This window comes from Larimichthys crocea, chromosome X (genome assembly GCF_000972845.2).
Source record: "Larimichthys crocea isolate SSNF chromosome X, L_crocea_2.0, whole genome shotgun sequence".
NCBI classification, from domain to species: domain Eukaryota; kingdom Metazoa; phylum Chordata; class Actinopteri; family Sciaenidae; genus Larimichthys; species Larimichthys crocea.
Genome location: NC_040020.1, coordinates 21036935 through 21055819, shown reverse-complemented (window position 1 = coordinate 21055819; position 18885 = coordinate 21036935). Strand labels below are relative to the sequence as shown.

The window sequence follows — 18885 nt, the reverse complement described above, 5'->3', positions numbered from 1 at the left end:
TGAACTGAACCTGACAGCTTCCTTTTTTACTGAAAGATGTTTGCCAACAGAGAACATTTCATTTCATTTCACTGAGGAGACAGTTGAAGTCAATCATAGAGCAGCCGATGGGTGTGTTTGTTGTTGACTGTGGTTGTAGAGTGGACCTAATGTAGCTCAGTACTGAGGCAAGGTCCACTTTCACAAGAACCGAACAGAACAACTGATAAACTTAATAACTGCAGGACGTTTGTGTAAAGTGAGGGACATGCATGAATTTTGAGCAGATTATCACAAATATCAGTTTTATCCAGTCATGAAGTTGTTACAGCCAAGTTAAACACATCTCCCCCTCGCTCCTGTTTGTCCAGATGATCGAGGACAGCTCCATGAAAAGCTACGACTCCATTCAGAAGCTGCTGAATGAGACGAGTCACCTGAAACAGGCCATGAGCCCCGCCGACCGGCTCCGCCTCTTCCCAACGCTCCACCGCCTCAACTCCAGCAAGAGGGCGGCACCGCCCACCACCAAGATCTCATCTCTGCCAGAGGAAGCTGAGGACGACGTTCACGACACTCGTCTCTAGCCGGCCAGGCACACAAGAACACACATACACACACAAACACACACCTACAGGACAAAAAACAGGATCAAATGTTTCGATACTGATGATTTTTTTTATAAACGTTTCTGAGCCATTATGCCTTTCTCACTGTGGGACACTAAAAATCATCACCAGAAACCAGACAAACTATTTTATCCAACAAGAGGAGAAATAAAAATTTAAGTGACATGAAACGAATAAAACAACACATTTAGACTGATATATTGACCGAACCCTTATACACATACTGTATATTATACACATGTAAAGACAGATCACACACACAGATGCTGACGTCCATTTTACTGTCGCATAACAAGGCTGATGTATGGAGCTCACAAGTGGTGGAGGATGTTTTGCACACAGGACAAATTAAATGAAAGAGTGTTCAGTGCAGAATGTGGAGGCTGAGGGGACAGAAACTTCACATGACAAGTATGCAACACGTTGACCAACACGGTGCAACATAGTTTAGAGAAGATACGAGTACATCTGTACGTAGGTCAACTGGAATAAAAAATCTGCAGGATACAAAATTGAAGATTTGATTGTAAATCTGTTACTGAATTAGAAAAATAATAAACCTGTGTGTGTGCGTAAGCTGCAGGGCATATCTTACTTCCAGAAGCACTGGGAGCAGAGCGAGAGGTGCCACTGTAAATTAAGCACACCCCCAAAAATCTATGGTTCAGTCTGGTTGACAGGACAGTTTAAAGTGTCTTCACAGGTCAGTCAGTCAGGTGGACAAACAGTGTGAGACTTCCTTCAGTTCAAAAAGTTTCTCCTCTGAAGCAAAAAAGGAAAAAAAGAAGCATTTGCTTTGAAAAAGCACCAATCACGTCACAGATTTTTGCAGGATTGTTGGAAAAATATTTTTATTAGTTTGAAGTAATGGATTACTCTCCTGCTCATTTTCACTGGAGCCTTCTGTGTTTGTTTGAGTTCAGACTGAACAGCAGCCACTGCACAAGTCTGACTCACTGTGTTATCTTCCATAAGGGTGAGATCAGATTGGGGCGTTTTACTCCTGTATGAATACAAAGTGTAACTATGAGAGCTCAGAAAGCACAACGTTAACTCCTCATATGCACCACAGTGAACTAGCCTCAGATCGCTAACAGGAAAGAACAATGCAGATAACGCCGTGCAAACTGAGAATAAAACGACCATGTGAACATGAAGACACATCAAAACACTCAAACACAGCAGCAGGAGAGTTTCTCACAGTTCAAATGTATGAATTGATCCCACACTGCAAAATCACACAAACCTCCTGCAGTGCACATGATGTATAGAACATACAGTTGTGATCTTCTATGATGGAAGCACCCAGCTGCAAACAGTGCCACAATGCTGCTTGTGGAGACTTGTAAACCAGAATTTGAAGACCAGATCAGGACCATGTTAGAATCACTGCACATTAAACAGAAAAATGCTTCAGTAGTGCTAACTGGACAGTTTGAATAAATGTGAAAACACTGTCATATTTCAGTGTGGACAAATTTCATGTCAAGAAAACTCACTGTCAGTGAATCAAGGTGTCAAGGTGACAACAGGTGTTGTCATAAGGAGCACCTCTGTTGGCATGCGTTGTAAGCTGTCCACAATGACTTCACCCAGACAGTTCTCTAGAACTGACACAGTGCTAAAACAAAGTGTGATAACAGCCAGACTGTCCATGACAATAAGACACAAATCAAGCACCGTATTGGCCTACATATTCTGCAGTCCACACACACTTAGTTTAGAGTTTTTGTGAAACTTCTACAGCAGTTCATGTGTTCACCTGAATATATTTTTTAATGTTTTTAGTTTAGTCGGTGTGACGCTGCAGTAACTTGACTGCCGTCAACACACGCATCAACAGGAACCATGACGCTGTTAACGAGTGATGACTCAGATACCCTTATTTTTCGATCTGAATGCACTTTAGAGACACCCTGAGGTACTCATCCGCTTTCACAGCAAGGAAACAGTCAATCAATTAAATGCTGTACGTTTTTTTTCCCCAGTTGCTCCATTAAATGAAGTGTAGACTTTGATAACAATTGTGCTTTTTACTTTTACTCGATGAAGATGGTAATTCAAGACATTTTCTACGTGAAATAAAGTCTATTTTTTCAAAGCCATTGCTGTACAAACGCAAACATTTAGCATTTCTTTTTTAAAACCTTTTTTCCATGTTCTGTCTGTACTTCCCTTGGAAACTGGAAACCATTGTGACTCTAACATCACTTTCTTTTTTGGTTAAGGGAAGAGTGTGTTGCTCCTTTCATACTGAATAAAAAATTAAGGTACCGTGGAGAAATGCCTTGATGTGTTAACTGTGACGACAGATTTTTTTTTTACTGAGTAAATTAAGAACAGAGTTGTTTCTTGCTCATAGGAAAGGACACAGGTCCTAAAATGTATAAATGTATTTGTTCAATCAATTATATTTCCAGTAAAACTAAAGATTTTGACAATTTCACCGTGGTCATGTCATTTTTGTTGCGAGCTCCAATTATGTTGAAAGAAAATAGTTTTATACCTTTGTTTTGTTTGTGTCGTGGAAATTTCTCTGCTGATGCTGAAGAATGAAATAGAGACTTCTGCCGGCCGACAAGGTTTTATTTTCTTTGCGAAGAAAAGGTTAACACGAGAGCGGTCAAAGATGAAGAAAGACCCCGAGCATGGGGAGACCTAAACATTTATACCTGAGGGACACCCCTTTCACATTCCTTTGTCTGCTGCAGGAGTCAGCCCCTCCAGAAAGTGTTTCCACACCCTTTTGTCTGTTGCAGGTATTGATGTTGATTGAATTTACTATTACATTACAAAGATGTTAAGAAGGAAGGGAGGTTGTGCGTCTCTAGTGGTTGATTGAATTTACTATTAGTTTGTGATTAAGTTAGTGACTGTAATGTAATGTTACTGCCCCTGCTTTAATGGCCAAAAGTGTGTAGACACCCAAACACTGCAGCTGTGCAGCAGCCATGCAGCCTCCATTCTTCTAGTTTCAGTCTTTCCAGCAGATGTTGAACCTGTTGCAGGGATTTGATCGCATTCAGATGTCAGTGAGCTTCAGTACCGAGGAGTACCATGGAGTTGAGGTCCGGGCTCTGTGCAGGCTGGTCGAGTTCTTCCACAGTGAACTGTGAAAACTATTTCTTGATGGCACAAATGTGCACGTGTTGAAAGGAAAGGAAAGAACACAAACAGTTGTCTAAAATATCACTGTATGCTGTAGAATTTTTTTTTCTTCTTTATTGGAAGTGAGGGGCTTAAACCAAACTAGGAACAACAGCCCAAGGCCAGAAGGGCACAAATGTGTGACAGAGCTGTACACAGTTTACACATTTGCCATTTGATACCGACATGAAAGATAAAAATAGATACACACTTAAGGATGACAAACTTCAGAGGTTCAATGCTTATCAACTTAACAAAACAAAGTAAAATATCTATTTTAAAAGGCTTAATATCTGTTTAGTTTTTCCAAGAACTGTCTCACCACCATCTGCAGTTTTTATAAAATGTCCGAGCAGCGAGTAGCTCCTTCATTTCCTTAAAGCATGACAGCAACAGGTTTTTAGATACCCAATGAGTGTTGCAATGTCATATGGAATTAGGATGTGTTAGCTAATGTTTCGTGAAATGAAATTCATAGCTGTATGTAAAAACTCCATATTCCTTCTCTGCAGATGTGGTGAAGCATTCTGGGAAGCTGAGTAGAGGGCTTCATACGGTCCTGTGTGTGTGTGTGTGTGTGCCGTTAAAAATGAAAACTCTGCCGGGGATTTTTAACAGTGCCATTTTAATGTTTGTGCTTGAAAGACAATTCTTTAAACCTCAAACAGCTATCGTACAGATCAAAATCATAGGTTGACTAAAATCTCTCCTGTACATATGTATAGATATATTTATATATATATTTATATATATATAAACAATGTCCACTTAAAATAAAACTTGTCCTTTTTAAAAGTAAAAACATACGAAGAACACAGTGATAATGGAAAGCAAAAACAAAAGTATGACTTACACCGTCGGGCTCAGCTGGGGTCAAACTGAAGATGACTCGAGGGAAATGATGGGCATTTAAAATATTTATTATGGCTTACAGTTGATTGAGGACATCCTGTGTTTATACAGTTCTATTACTTATTGCCACAGCCCCTTCCACTTTGAAACAAGTGAAGGGTTCAGAAACAAACTCGTCTTACAAACACTATATACAAGTTGTCTTTTTTTCAGCAGTTTTGCTTTAAGGTTTCGTCACTGTACAAGCGTCATACCACATACAATACAATCTATAGAGCATTTAAACTTACTAATTCTTATTTACAAATATATTTGGTAAAACCCTGATTAATTTCAACAGTATTTAATCCAACCTTGCAACTATTTAAAGATAAAACACTTGAATATCTCAAAATACTTAATAGCAAAAAACAACAAAAAAGAAAAGAAAAAACCTGCTCATTTCTTTCTTTGATCCAAAAACACTTTTCTCTGAAAGGTAACACCTGTAAGTACCTTCAGTTACTCTTCAATGGCCTTATACCAGGAGGAGGAGTACAGTATTTCACTTCAAGTACACAAAAATACTGTGTCAGCACTGTTTTGAGGCAGGCGAATACATACTTCAGTAAATTCTTCCACTCTTTATCTGTTCTACTTGATACTGTCCCATAATCTGCAGGTTGATCACTGGAATAAGGCGACAGTAAAGTAACCTGCTGCATTACCTTCTGTTGTTTGTTTTTTTTCTTTCCCCACGTTAAATCTTACCAAACCAAACGATCAAATACTTCAAATACTGTAATAGAATAAAACTATGGTCCCCAAGTACACAACTGTAGTACAGTGTAACAAGTACGGATAACAAGTACAAATACTAAGAGTCAAAGGTCGTCAGGTACCTAGTCTTTACATTATGGAGGGAGGTTCACAGCGGAATCATGGGGGGGGGTCTACTTGCTGTTGTTGTTTTCATGCAGGTCTCTGTGGAGGATCCAGATGTCCTCGTGTGATTGGTTGTTGTCGTTAATGTTGTTGCGGTAGTAGATATTGTTGCTGCTGCTGCTGCGGCTGGGTGGAACCTGCTTTGTTCTGCTGCTGCTGCTGCTGTTGTTGGTGGTTCTGCTGCGGCATGGGGGCGTGTGGGTTTGGCTGGGGCTGCTGCTGCTGCTGTTATTATTGCTGCTGCTGGTGGCAGCAGTGGAGCCTCGTGTCTGCGGCCCCCTGCTGCTGGGGACGGGGAGCTGCGATTTGGCGCGAGGGCCCGAACGCCGGTCACTGCTCTGGACGGCTGGCTGGGTGGAGCTGCGGCTGGATTGACGGACGACGGCCTGTACAAAGAAACAGTTTGGAGAGTTGGAGCCATTTTTATTTAATCGTTTTAGTCACCACGACTGTATATGCAAACTAACCCAATCTCTGAACCCATCGGCTATCAATGACTTTGCCTCTGGGGGCAGCAGAAACAGCTGTGAAAACCTTGGTCCCTCGTCTACTTCTGTTCATAAAGATTAGACATAACCCCACCAAATTTTAATTGCTAGCTTTTTTCATGTTATTCAACATGAAGAATGATGATCGACCAAAGTACTTTGTACAACTTCACGCCCTCCTCACGCAGTAACTGTTCTCAAATAATGTATTGTTTGTTTGGTCCATTAAACGTCAGAAAGGTCAAACGTCTTGTGTGCTGATATTCTATTTACTGTCATGTAAAACAGTCTTCTTAAAAAAAAATTTACCCTGAAATTAATCCATCATCAAAATAGTTAACAGTTAATTTAATAGCTGACAACGAACAACTAAATCGATAAATTGTTGCAGACAATCAGACAAGAGTGATTGGAATCACTGAAGTTTCTCCAGTTCATCCTGCGGTCAACACAAAATACAAAGCAAGAAGTCATAAAATTCCAAAACTATTCAGTAAAAATCACAGAAGAGTGCAGGTCAAAAGAAGAAAAAAAAAACTGTCTTTTTTTTTCACCCTGGCAGTCAGCATCCTAAAAAATGTCCAGTTCCAGTCATATTCTATGCTAGGAGTTCAACTGATTGTGTTCTGAATCATGACATCAATTTGCTGCAACACTGAAACAAGGAGCTAAAAGAGGCAAAAAGGCTCCATTGAGCTGCTATGTATGTATCAACTTTACAGCTGCAGTGATGACGTGTCGGACAGGTCAGTTATGTGTGAGGTAATGCAGACCACAGCAGACACATGATTCAAATTTGTACAAAACAATCACACAGCGTTCATTTTACATTTGAGTCAGCAGTTTGTGGCTCAGTGTGCTCACTTAATGGACTGACTGATGATTAGCACAGATTATTGGAGGGTGCTGTTTTTTTTATACATAGACCTGAACACAACCAAAAGAGCTGCTGCAGACAAAAAATTGTGAAGTGTGTGTTTGTGTTATATTATCTAATAATTATTATGCAATAATGATGATGTTTAAATCGACTTTGGATTTATTCTTGTTCCCGATCTTATCTGCCGTATTGTCTCTGTCTCGCTGTTTGCTGGCACAGAATAAGTGTCATCGATGTACTCGCACTCTCTTTTGTTCTCACCGTCTGTGATCGCTGCTGGATGGCGGTTTCCTGCTCGGCCTTGTGGGGGGGCGTCGATTCACTGGGAGAACTGGAGAACAGGATCAAGTCGTCTTTGGCGTGAGAGATCTGTGTGGGATGAACGAGGGTGAGTGTTAAGCGGCAGGTCAAACTTTGACTGAATGTGGGTAACAACAACACACAGCTTAAGAAGTGTGGCAGGCCGCGCTGTGGACTCCTCACAGCAGGTCATTATTTGAAGGAAATTACTGGGTGGGATGTTGGTGGAGAGGTGTCATCAGTATCTTTGATTAGGGGGATTACTTTTTAAAAAGGGTCAATTCTGGTAACAATCATTTCAAAACAAAGCTGTCGAGATGTTTTGACATAGTTTGTAAAGTAGATCTTTAGGGATCTTTGCAATTTTCAAGAATTGCCAGAACATATCTCTGAACTTGAAACACTCCCAAGGTCAGAATACTTTCAGATCAGATTTTAGGGCAGCTTTTAAAGACTCACACCGCCTGAAGCTGTTGAGGAACTACAGCAGTATCATTTCTTGTTTAGTCGTTTTAAAATCTCATGAGTCAAAGAGCGAACTCAACCCGATAAACCGATTTGGCGTCACCTCAAACAGCCCAGGAGCGAGATCAAGGTGAGTGTCATTACCAAGCCAGTGAAGGGCTGCAGTGCCACACAAGGTCTCTCTATATTTGGAGGGATGACAACCACGAATTAAAGCGTTGGGAATGAGTCAAAACATGTGAGCTAAAAGCAGAGTGTTTGGAATGTCTGTGTAATTAAGAGCTGAGTGGCTTCTGAACACAAAAACAGTTTTCTGAGGTTTCTTTTGTATTTCACTGGATGACAGAAGCACACAGTGACAGGCAGAGGTCCGTCTATATGTATTTATCATGTATTACGAAGGGAACAGGCCACGTAGGAGCAATCTACTTATGTGAATTTGTATTAAAGAAACATGAGTATTAGAGTAATAAATAATACTGTCTACACTGCTTTAATGATGGGGAATATTCCAACACTGTCTCCATGATCTGTTAGTCTGATGAATTTAAACCTTCAAACATTTTTTGACCAGGCTATGAACACAACACTGACACATCATCAACATATGTTTGCAGACATCCAGAATTGGAACAAAAAAGTCTTCCATCCAGTTCTGTGGACGTGAGTCCAATACTCCAGATATTAGGCTGATCTGTGTTAAATAGTCGATGCTATGAGAGCTGTGAACCAAAACATTGAAGTCATGGTCCAGACGGATAAATTATGAGTTGAAACTCACTATAAAGATGATGACTCTAAGTGTTTTAATAATGTTTTTAATACACAAGAATGTCATTTAATTATCATGCTGTACTGCTTGTGTTTGTGCTACATCGCTGTAAGACTTTCTGTTTGGCTGTCATTAATTATTGTAGATACTCTCCATCACATTTTAAACGCATCAGATTTTGTTCTGTAGGACACTGTAAGGTTTGAAAGACTGAATCACACACAGAGCAGAGAGCTGCTGACAGTGGTGTGTAAGGTGTGTGTGTGTGTGTGCGTGTGTGTGTGTGTGTGTGGTTCTGAGTGACAGTACCTTGCTGATGTCTGGCTCTGACTTGCTGGAGCACATGGTCTGCAGCTCTCTGATTAAATCCGTCTCATCATCAGAGAACACAGACAGACCTACGGGCTCCCTACAAACACAGTGAAATTTAATTTAGTGTCACAGTTTAAGCTTTTAACACACGGACATGTCACACAATAACTAATTAACTCTGCTTTGTAACATCCTTATTATTATGCTGTCTGACTCCTGTTCTGCTACAGTGAGACCAGTGCTACTGCTGCTATCACTGCATCATAATACTACAAAGACAATACAAACCTCTGATCTTTGCCATTGGCCATGAAGCTAACATCAGTGCTCGACAGTGAACCTGCAACACAAGAACATATGAACAAAGTTATTAATAAAACATGATTTCCAAGTTCGGCTGACTCAAATCACAAAAACATATCGTCACTCTCACTCCTACTGGACTCAAATCATGCTCTAATCAAATGTCTGCCTCCACCCCAATACAAGATAAAGATAACTTGTTTATCTTAAAAAGACACATAGCAACCAATGCTGTGAGTACAAACAGTGTCTTCGTCATTCAGAATAATCCACAGAGCTTTCTGTCAATTATTGAAGCTGAAATATGGTGGAGACTCCATTCACAGCAGCATGTTAAAACTGACAAATAGTGCCCCCTTGTGGATACAGCTGATACAAAGCCATTGTCCCATGTTCTGACTGGACCCTCTGAAAGCCACATTTTCTTCATTTCTTGCAGCCATGGACAGAATATATACAGGGACCCTCCTTTAGTGAATCCCTTGGAATAACTTGTGACTCCACTCTCAATCATAGCTCTAATTATGTTCATATGTGCAACACTTAGTTGGTAAAAGTAAAAGTCAGTATTGCTGTTTGGAAAATGTTTACATCGATCCAACCCTACTAAGAATTCTTGGACAATTAACTAGGAGTGGCTGGAAACACCGTTAGTTCTGGTCTCTGCGAGGCTAGGCCAATTCATTTGGGGAGAAGAAGCAGTGAGTTCAGCGTGACTTTAAGGTGATCTGAAGGACACAGCCGGCATCACTGCTGGCAGAGCAGCTGTCTTACCCTCTCTGAAGGAACCGCCACAGCTCCAGTTTAAGGCGGGGCTCCCCTTCTTCCGAGGGCTGGTGTTGGATCGTCTCAACTTGCTGCTGTCGCGTCCTTTTCTACCTCCTCCACCGCCGCCACTTCCTTTATAGGAGCCGATGGCTGACAGAGGGAAGGTCCCGCCTCTGAACTCCAGCAGGTATCTGTCAATCTCTGCAGGAAACCAAAGCAAAAACACACATCAGTATGTCCCGACTGAAACAACAGGTGGTAAAACGTGTGCATGAACCCTCCTCGTCGTCTGTATCGCCCACACACACACACACACACACACACACACACACCATGTCGAGGCAGAGGGCAGCCCAGGAGAACAGCCTTGTTGACCAGGATGCTGAGGGCGGCTTTCACCACAGCCTGCTGGCCGGCACTCAGCCCACAGTTGCTAGGAGATGGTCGCTGCAACAAAGGCGATGAGGAAGAGGAGGAGGAGGAGGAGGAGCAGCGCTTGGCTGTTACCCGGGAGATGATGGCTTCTTCCACACGGGGGACAACCACGGCGTTCCAGAGACGAGCCAGCCACCTGAGTGAACACACACACACACACACACACACACACACACACACACACACACACACACACACACACACACACACACACACAGGTAGAGTTAATTACAATAAGGAAGTTTACAGAGAAAGAATGTAGATGTTGGATAAAGCTAGTTTCTGGTTCAACAGAAAGTAATTGACAAACAATCACATTATGAAGTAATCTATAAAGTAAAAAAATAAAAAATTCCCTGGTTCAATGTTTAATGTGACAGTTTTATAAACTATTTGATTCAATTACTTAAAGCCAAGCTAACATGTAAGCTACTGTCACAAGCCCGCTCCTGTCCAGACGTAACTGTTAACTCACGTTATCGTCAGCAAAGTCGCAGCTCTGCTGTATTTATCGATTAATGAGTGAGACGATCAAAAAGATCTTAGCTAAGATGTTAGCTAAGTTGAATTGCTAACATTTGTAAACCAGCTAGATAATAAAGCGGCACTTGCTCTCACATGAAGTCCAAATTATTATTTTTTTCACACCTTTCAAGGAATTTTGATTAAATTTAATTTTCACTCTGATGAAATAAGAGAAATGCTTTGGTCCGGAAAGGAGCAGGCTTTTGACCGTAGCTAACATTTTAGCTAAAGTGTTTTCACGGCAGCCATTTTGACATGAAACGGTCAACACAGGTGTTTCCAATGATACTAATGAAGGTTTGGTTCCATTTAGTGCAGCAGAGACTTCCCACTGAGCCAGCATGCAGCACAGCAGCACCCTGACTCTGTGTGAGCTGAATGGAACGGGACCATAATCAGTATCACTGGTAACACCTTTGTTTACGCGACTATTTCATGTCAAAATGGCTGCTGTGGGGGAAAAAAAAGTATTTTACGTAAATAATGAATATGTCCATCTGTATTTATTCTATGGCAACATGCAGTTTAACCTAATGGGCAGTTTTATGACACACTTTACACACCTGACAATTGCCTGTGTGTTGTTTTGGACCACAGGGCAGGACAGGAAGAGCTGTGGGCCCAGCAAAGCCTCATGCGTACCCAGACGGGACAGACAGGCGTTGAGCTGCTGCCAAACCTGGCTCACCCACAGCACCGAGCGCTCCATGACCCCGTCAGGCGACCAAACTCCAGTCCCCATCTGCAGGAGGAGGAGTGGTGGAGGAAGGGATTAAGGCTTCAACTTTTTACTCTGGTTTTGCTGATAGAAAACCCAATAAACAAGAGAGTGATGGAGCAAAAAGGAGCTTCATCATTGATTTCTATGACCGTTAAATCAGTTAAAACAGCCAGTGCTGTCTGAGGTGTTCATAACAGTTTTTGACTCTAATAAATGATGATGATTAAGAAAAATCATAAACTATAGTTGCCAAAATGAAACTTCAAAGTTCATATTTGTGTTTTTAAAAAAGGGACAGATTCATTGAAGCGCTGTCAGCAGGTCATTGAACACAAAGTCACCTTACTGACCTTATGAAGCAGCTTCCTGCGGAGGTGCCTTCCCAGCAGGCCGTGCAGTGGCTCCTGGTCCCAACGTAGTGTTACCCAGCGGAAATGCTGCTGGAGCCGGAGCTCTGATCCCTGAAGGCGAGGCTTTGACAGTGTGGCGATCAGGAAGCTGCCTTCACGGAAGTGGTGGGGACCTGAGGGACGAATAAAAAAGGAGGAACAGGAAGGAGATTACGTTTCCATTATTCTGTCCGTGGTCATCTGGTTTTATGAGAGGAAACACAATTTTACCCAGACACATCTGTCACAGGAGGACAGTTTCTCTCTTGATGACTGTATCTGGCTCGCAGAGAGGGAAGAAAGTAAGCCGGTACGGTCTGGTACTACGTACCAATAAAACATTCAGTGGTGGTACGCAGTACTAGGAAGATGAGAGAGCGGCTGCCTGCTATAAAGCCCTCATTCAGAACCACTCTGGGTCAGAAAATAGATCCGCTAGCAATATGCAGTCTTGAAAACTACTTTGTCTGTTTAAAAATGATTTTTAACTCATTTCATTAACTCATTTATTTTGTATTCAGTGTTAAAAAATATTATATGTCTCTCACGGAAATACATTTTAAAATATGTGGCTTTCATGGCTCTCTCAGCCAAAAAGGTTCCCGACCCCTGCTTTATCTGAACACTAAGCCAAATTCTGGTTGCACAAAATAATTCTAATTTTAAAATATAAATACCAAATACTAATCCTGGATAGAACCTATGTCTGAAAGGCTTAGCAAGAGATATTGGTGTGATATTGATATGATTTTGAATTCCCTGTGTAGTAATCACTGGCAACATAATGCTGAAGTCACATAATCATAGCACACCAAGGCTTTAAACTGTTTGATTATGGCTCAAGTCAAAGCCTGGCTGCAGTGAGTCATACCGGTGTTGAGAACCAGCGGTGAGGCAGAGCCCCTGTTGTCCAGACTGTGGCAGAGGTCTCCCAGCAGGCCTGTCAGGGATGAAGCCCTCTCCAGTCCCTCCAGCAGCACGACCACACAGTGACCCATGTGACCCCCAGATCCCACCGCCGGCACCAGGAAACCTGAAACGGACAGAGTCATGAGCCAGCAGCAAGATTTCTAATAATAACTCCTGAACTAAAAACTTAAAAGTGTGTCAGTCATGTTGGGACGGTCATGTGGTAGTTAGCACAGTGGACATACTGCATATCGTTTAACACGTTTACAGTGCTACTGTATGATATGTAACCAATTATGTAAAATAGGAGGGTGTGCCCTCAGTAACAACAGTAAAACAACAACAACTTCCTCTTCTGAGTGATTGCCCCCCCCCCCCCAAAAAAAAAAAAAAATTCACCATGGCAACAAGAAGGCAGTTTGACAAGTTGGCAGTTATGGACTGGCACATCACAACCGCCAAACATTTCTTCAGATTTCAAAAACGTACCCCGAGAAACATTTGATGCAGACAGACTTCAATTTATTCTTAGCTTGCACATAATATTATTTCTGACAACTGTGTGCGGCAGACCCTTTTGTGTAAGGACCTCACGAGTGTCATTAAGGCCTGCTGGTTTTTCTTTTAATATACTAATTACCATGTAGGGATGCTCTGTTGAGGGACTGTCAAGTGGGAAAACTGGCTGTTACTAACGCCTACACAAACTTTTTTTAAAACAAACAAAAAAAACAAAACACAAGTGCTCTTTCTCAACATGAGTCGACTGTATTGACTGTGACCAAGCAAATATTAAGAGGCATGTTTTAACTACCCTCGCCTCTTGTGAGTCAGCCAAAGCTAATCATTTTATTATCTGTCTGATATTAATGTGTTGCCATTACAGCATTCTTACTAACTGTCCAGTTAGATTTGAAAATATTCCAGTTCTCCTTGCTGCTAACCTCCCTCTCGCTCCTCTTCCAATATTGTCACGCATCTACCTCCGTGAATAAAGCGACCAAACCAGAGCAGTGGAAAAACAAACCGACGTTTTGGAGAGTTTTACTTTGTTTCTGTCGTAAAATTACTGTTGTGTCAGCGGAGCTTTGAACACAGCAAGATAACTGCAGTTTCTGGTTGAACAAAAAAAGGATTTTGCTCTTTCACAAACAGGTTTATAGCTGTATGGATCCTTTCCATAATGTTTTCAGACCCTTCTGAGCCTGGCGGAGGCAAAAACAAGCACTCTAGTCGACAGGCTTCGACAGCGCGCAATCACCCATTATGACTAGATTGCAGTCAGGTTCGTGTCTGCCATCTGCAGCGTTCTCATCAATACAGGACCAGTTGTTGTCCAAATTGTTGTCCCTGTGAGTCGTTGGGACACAAAAATCTACATCTATATCCACATCTGAACCAGAACAGATGCTGGAACCAGTTATTTTAGGCAAATGATTGGATCTATTATCAAAATTGTTGCAGATTAACTTTCAGACGATCAGCTGATTGATTAATCTCCTCACAGTTTCAGCTCTAAATGAATGCATCCAAAAATAAACAGAAAAATCATGTTGCTGTCACTGTGTGACACCTGTATATGCTGTGCATGTACTATACGCGTGTGTCGTGTGCGTGTCGTGTGCAAGTGTGTGCACGGCCGTACCGCAGGTGATGAAAGTCTCCAGCAGCTGCTCTTTGGTCAGGCTCTCCTCCACCTCCACCCTGACCACGTCACAGCCGAGCCCCCCCATCTCCTGCTTTGACTGGTGGAGGGAGAAAGAAAGAGAGAGAGGGGTGGTGGAGACGAGCGATGAGACGGAGAGGTGAGAAGGGAGCACGTTGTCATGGAAACAAAGGAAATCTACTACTACTACTGTGCGCCAAGAGAAATGGAGCAAGAGGAGAATCTGAATGAGCAGAAAGGGCTTTTCCTTCCATTAGACAGAGCACAATTTCCCTTCCTTCATGTTGACTGTAACGAGTGAACGACGGCTCATATTAAACAGCAATGATCACTTTAAGAGGAGGTCAATGTGCATCAATCAAACCTGTTTCATTTTCTTTATCTGCTCATATCAGACGTTTGGTTCACTGCAGTAAAACACCATTGATGCCTTCATCAAGGAACCACTTCAGAGATTCTGACAGGATTTCATGAAAACATGAACAGACCTGCTTAGTGTCAGACTAATTCTAAAAGGATCAACTCATCACTGATGGTTTGATCATTTCTGCTCAAAGTCATCGTTGAATCTGTGAGCTGTTACATGGAACTGAAGCAGGACTGGACGAGTGGCTGACCTGTCTGTGGCATGTTGTAAGTGAGATACATATTATAACGGTTAACGTCCAATTTCTGCTTCATTGCATCACACTGTGTGACAGAGTCAAACTGAACCTTTCTATTGTCAGAAACCTCTGAGATGAAAAAAGCTCACAGCTTCACCTCTCTCACTTGCAGTGTGGGACGCTGAAGAGGCGTCAGTAGGGTTGCATTGTTCAACAAATGAACCGCTCACTGGTATGTCACTGGTATTTGCCAGTGTTGCAGCAGTTGAGACCTCAGACAAAGAGGACTCTGGGTTTTATTTAAAGACTGGTCAAGACCACAACTGCAGGGATATCACTAGATTCTCTGACTAACATCATGACTGTGATTGGATGTAACAATTGCATCATATATAAACAATAATTTGACTCTTTGTTTTTTTTAAATCTGAGTCAGGAGAAGAAGTTTTGTCTGTCTGGGAGATGTGAGTTCAGTCTCCTGTTATAATATTTGTCTATTTAAACCACAAAGAGCTCATGTGCATCTCAAAGAAAACATACAGCAGCCTGTAAATGCATGCTGCATTACTGATACAGCTGTGACCACGCCTCTCTCAAACAGATTAGGTGAATATTAGCTACCCAAGGGGGCTATACACTGTCTGGTCTGAGCCATTTGTTCTGGATTCTTTATTCCTGTATTGGTGCTGCAGAGGGAGCAGTGAATGTTTCTCTTTAACATTCCACGTTTACAGCTTGTAGCGTTCTGCATTGGTGTTTGTCTACTGGTGGACGTACCTTAATGCAGCGAGCCACCAGATTGGCGATGTACTCCTGACAGCTGCCTTCAAGCCCATGAAAGATGAGGTTCCCATACTGTTCCACCTGGACACAGACACACAGATGAATATGAAAGTGAGAATAATGTGACAATGAATACGCCATAAATAAAAAAAAAAAAGAAAAGAAGACATTTGAGGGCGTCACTGCGTCACCATGGGCTTTGGGAACATTTTTCACCATTTTCTGATATTTTATAGACCAAACAACTATAGATTAAATCGAGCAAATGAAAATATTCCTTGGTTGCAGTTGTATTCCAGCGATGATCTAAACTGTGAAACACTGTCAGACTCTCGACTGTCTGTGGATCAAAGCATGAACTTGCTATCTAAAATGTAAATCAGTCTTATAAAGTGGTACTTCAGACATTTACTGGGATAAATAATCTCCTCCCTGAAATTCTTCAGTTTCTTTGTGTGTACCGTCATTGATGTTTCTTTTGTCTACATGTGTCATCGTGTGTTTTACTGCCTGTAAACTGTCAGTTTTTGATGACAGAATCTTGCCTCGATTCCCTACAGCCATTAGGTCCTCACCTTGACACAGCCAGCAGGGGGCACTGCAGCTGTTAGAAAACACCAATCCCCCCTCTCTCTCGCTCTCTCTCTCTCTCTCTCTCCTTTCATCTGTCCATCACTTCACCTCCCTCTCCTCTGCCTTTCTTACTTGCTGCAGTCTTCTAGCTTCCTCCCTATTTTTCAACATCCTCCTCATCTAATCCCTCAATCCCTCGTAGTCCTTTGTGTGCGTTTGCTTGAGTGTGTGTTTGCGTGTGTGTACCAGGCGGACGTAGTTGTGCAGCAGCGGCAGGGGGAAGAGGTATTCCAGAGCCAATTCATCCAGACACGACTCAGACAGACCTGTCAGAAACACACACACACAAAATTCGCACATTAAATCCTCAAATCCGCTCTGGTTTACACGCTTGGTGTCAGCAGCCGACAACAGCGAGCTTCAGCTCTTCAATTACATCACACAGCAGCAGACCTCAAGGTGCCCTTGTAGTTAGGATGTCCCAGAACTTGAAATGCCACAGGTTCAATGCCCACAGCATTCAACAAGCTGTGCTTTTCAAGTAAGAAAATGAGAGCACTGCTGTCGATTAATTAGAAGAGAATGGATTGGCCAGTGTGGCCATTTACTCACTTTAAAGCTCTAAATGCTTTATATCATCGAGTAGAATGAATTACAGCTGTGAGGTTTTAAACTGCTTCATGAAGAAATAAGCGCTAATTGAAAAACACCCACTCATCTTCCCACAAAGTCTTCCATTAAACATGTTTTCAGATCCTCACAATCATGTCGGAACATTGATTTTAAAAGCTTTTCTAATTATCGCCGTTGAACATCAGTATGAGACATCATTCAATCTACCACTGCCTCAAATCTTCCATGTAATTATGCAATATGACAATATGATGTGTTCACATGCTTCAAACGCACATAACGTTTGTCGCTAGAATCAAGTAGAATTCACATTTCCTTACTCCAGTTTGTCCTTTAACGTCTCAGTCCCGTCTTTACAGACACTGAAACACAACACACCAGAAGTTTGGCTTGTATTTAACGGGATAGTTCTGGTATGTTGATGTGGGTTTGTATGAGGTCATGAAGCAGAGAGAAGCCCTAATACACAATCAGAGTTATGCATTCAAGTAGACAGGGTTAGCAGAAATATGTATATTAGCCACATAAAAAGGTGCATCTCCTAAAAATCAATATCCAATAAAGTGGACACTATATTAAGAATATTATCACCTCTTTACCTGGCTGTGAGCCTTTTTTCTTTGCCACTAACTGTAGAAATCATTCCAAATGATATGCCCAACCTATGCAAGCGCCCATCTATGCTGTGCTCTGCATTACCGCACAGATCAGCTGTTTGGATCGGAATCAACTTTAAAATGTAAACTTTGGTTTCCGTCTGATCTTGCAACTTTCTGACCTGCGCAGCTGATCTGCAGCGTAATGCAGCGCATGGTGCAGTTGGAAGTTAGTGCCAAAGAAAGAAGCTGTCTGGCGGCAAGTTATTTTTAATGTAGCGTACACTCAGATGGATATTGATTGTTTTAAGGGGTGTGGACATTGCCTACAGCAATGCATAGTTGGTTAGTTGGTTTTGTGCTGGGATCCTTGTCTGCATCTCTGAACTGGGGGTTGTAGGTAATGCACGAATCCCAGGACCCCGTCGGCTATTGTCTGACAACGTTTTAGCCTTTGAGGGCAACCAATGTTTCAAGGCTTCTGGCGTAGCCCGTGGATATCCAGGCCAAGACTTTCTCTGCAGTCAGATCAACAACTTCATCTGCAAGAAAGACATATTTCTAATCTCTATAAATACAAGTATCCACATTTGAATGCAGATAACTTTGACAAAATAGGCAATAAAAAGCTACATTGTGGTCAGACATTTCAGTCAGCCAATGCTTTCCTCTTTCCCTCGTTTGCCTCTTGGTCCCTCACCTACAGATTCTGCATTTATGTGCAGATATCCTCTTATAGAGATTAGTAATACACTGATTATGGTTAACTACCTCATACAACCCCACTTCAAAATACCCGGACCATCCCTTTAAGTAAAATAAGACTTCACGTGACACTAACGTCTCATTTACGTCAAATTATCTATTGTTTTCTATGAAAGCCACACGCCTACAGCTCCTTGAAATGTGTCATAATGGCTTGACGCACGTCGCTGTTCTATTTCCCACCAGTGACACTTGTCAGCTCTCCAGATAAGCAGTAATTTGATCAAATTTGTCCCAATTCAGACACCCTGACTACTTCTTTCTTGTAACATGCTGCAAAAAGTCTCAAATTTAACGGTAATGTTTCATTTTACACGTCTGTAATTTCCTGCTTTCTGGAGGGAACCATTTATTTTTCTTCACTCATTCCTTTGAAAATGGAGACAAATAAGATGAATCAGTTGTGTTGAGTTTATAAGCCATTGTGGATTGTTTGTGGATTGAAAAATTTGTCCTCCCTATATGT

General features: G+C 41.8%; 2 protein-coding genes across 2 annotated transcripts in view; one reads left to right on the top strand and one right to left on the bottom strand.

Annotated features, from left to right (window-relative positions):
• Positions 1–3022, top strand: part of cftr (CF transmembrane conductance regulator) — a 33379-nt gene extending 30357 nt beyond the window's left edge. Inside the window, exon 27 of the mRNA XM_019261484.2 lies at positions 351–3022. Within this exon, the coding sequence (XP_019117029.1) occupies positions 351–566 (216 nt within the window). The 3' untranslated portion in view covers positions 567–3022. The remainder of the gene's footprint in view (positions 1–350) is intronic.
• Positions 3023–4361: 1339 nt separating this feature from the next.
• Positions 4362–18885, bottom strand: part of cttnbp2 (cortactin binding protein 2) — a 91346-nt gene continuing 76822 nt past the window's right edge. Inside the window, exons 12-23 of the mRNA XM_010739159.3 lie at positions 16672–16751; positions 15847–15933; positions 14444–14543; positions 12761–12922; positions 11851–12023; positions 11343–11521; positions 10152–10390; positions 9826–10020; positions 9037–9088; positions 8746–8845; positions 7161–7268; positions 4362–5917 (exon numbers count right to left, since the gene is read on the bottom strand). Coding sequence (XP_010737461.3) covers positions 5540–5917; positions 7161–7268; positions 8746–8845; positions 9037–9088; positions 9826–10020; positions 10152–10390; positions 11343–11521; positions 11851–12023; positions 12761–12922; positions 14444–14543; positions 15847–15933; positions 16672–16751 — 1853 coding nt within the window. The 3' untranslated portion in view covers positions 4362–5539. The remainder of the gene's footprint in view (positions 5918–7160; positions 7269–8745; positions 8846–9036; positions 9089–9825; positions 10021–10151; positions 10391–11342; positions 11522–11850; positions 12024–12760; positions 12923–14443; positions 14544–15846; positions 15934–16671; positions 16752–18885) is intronic.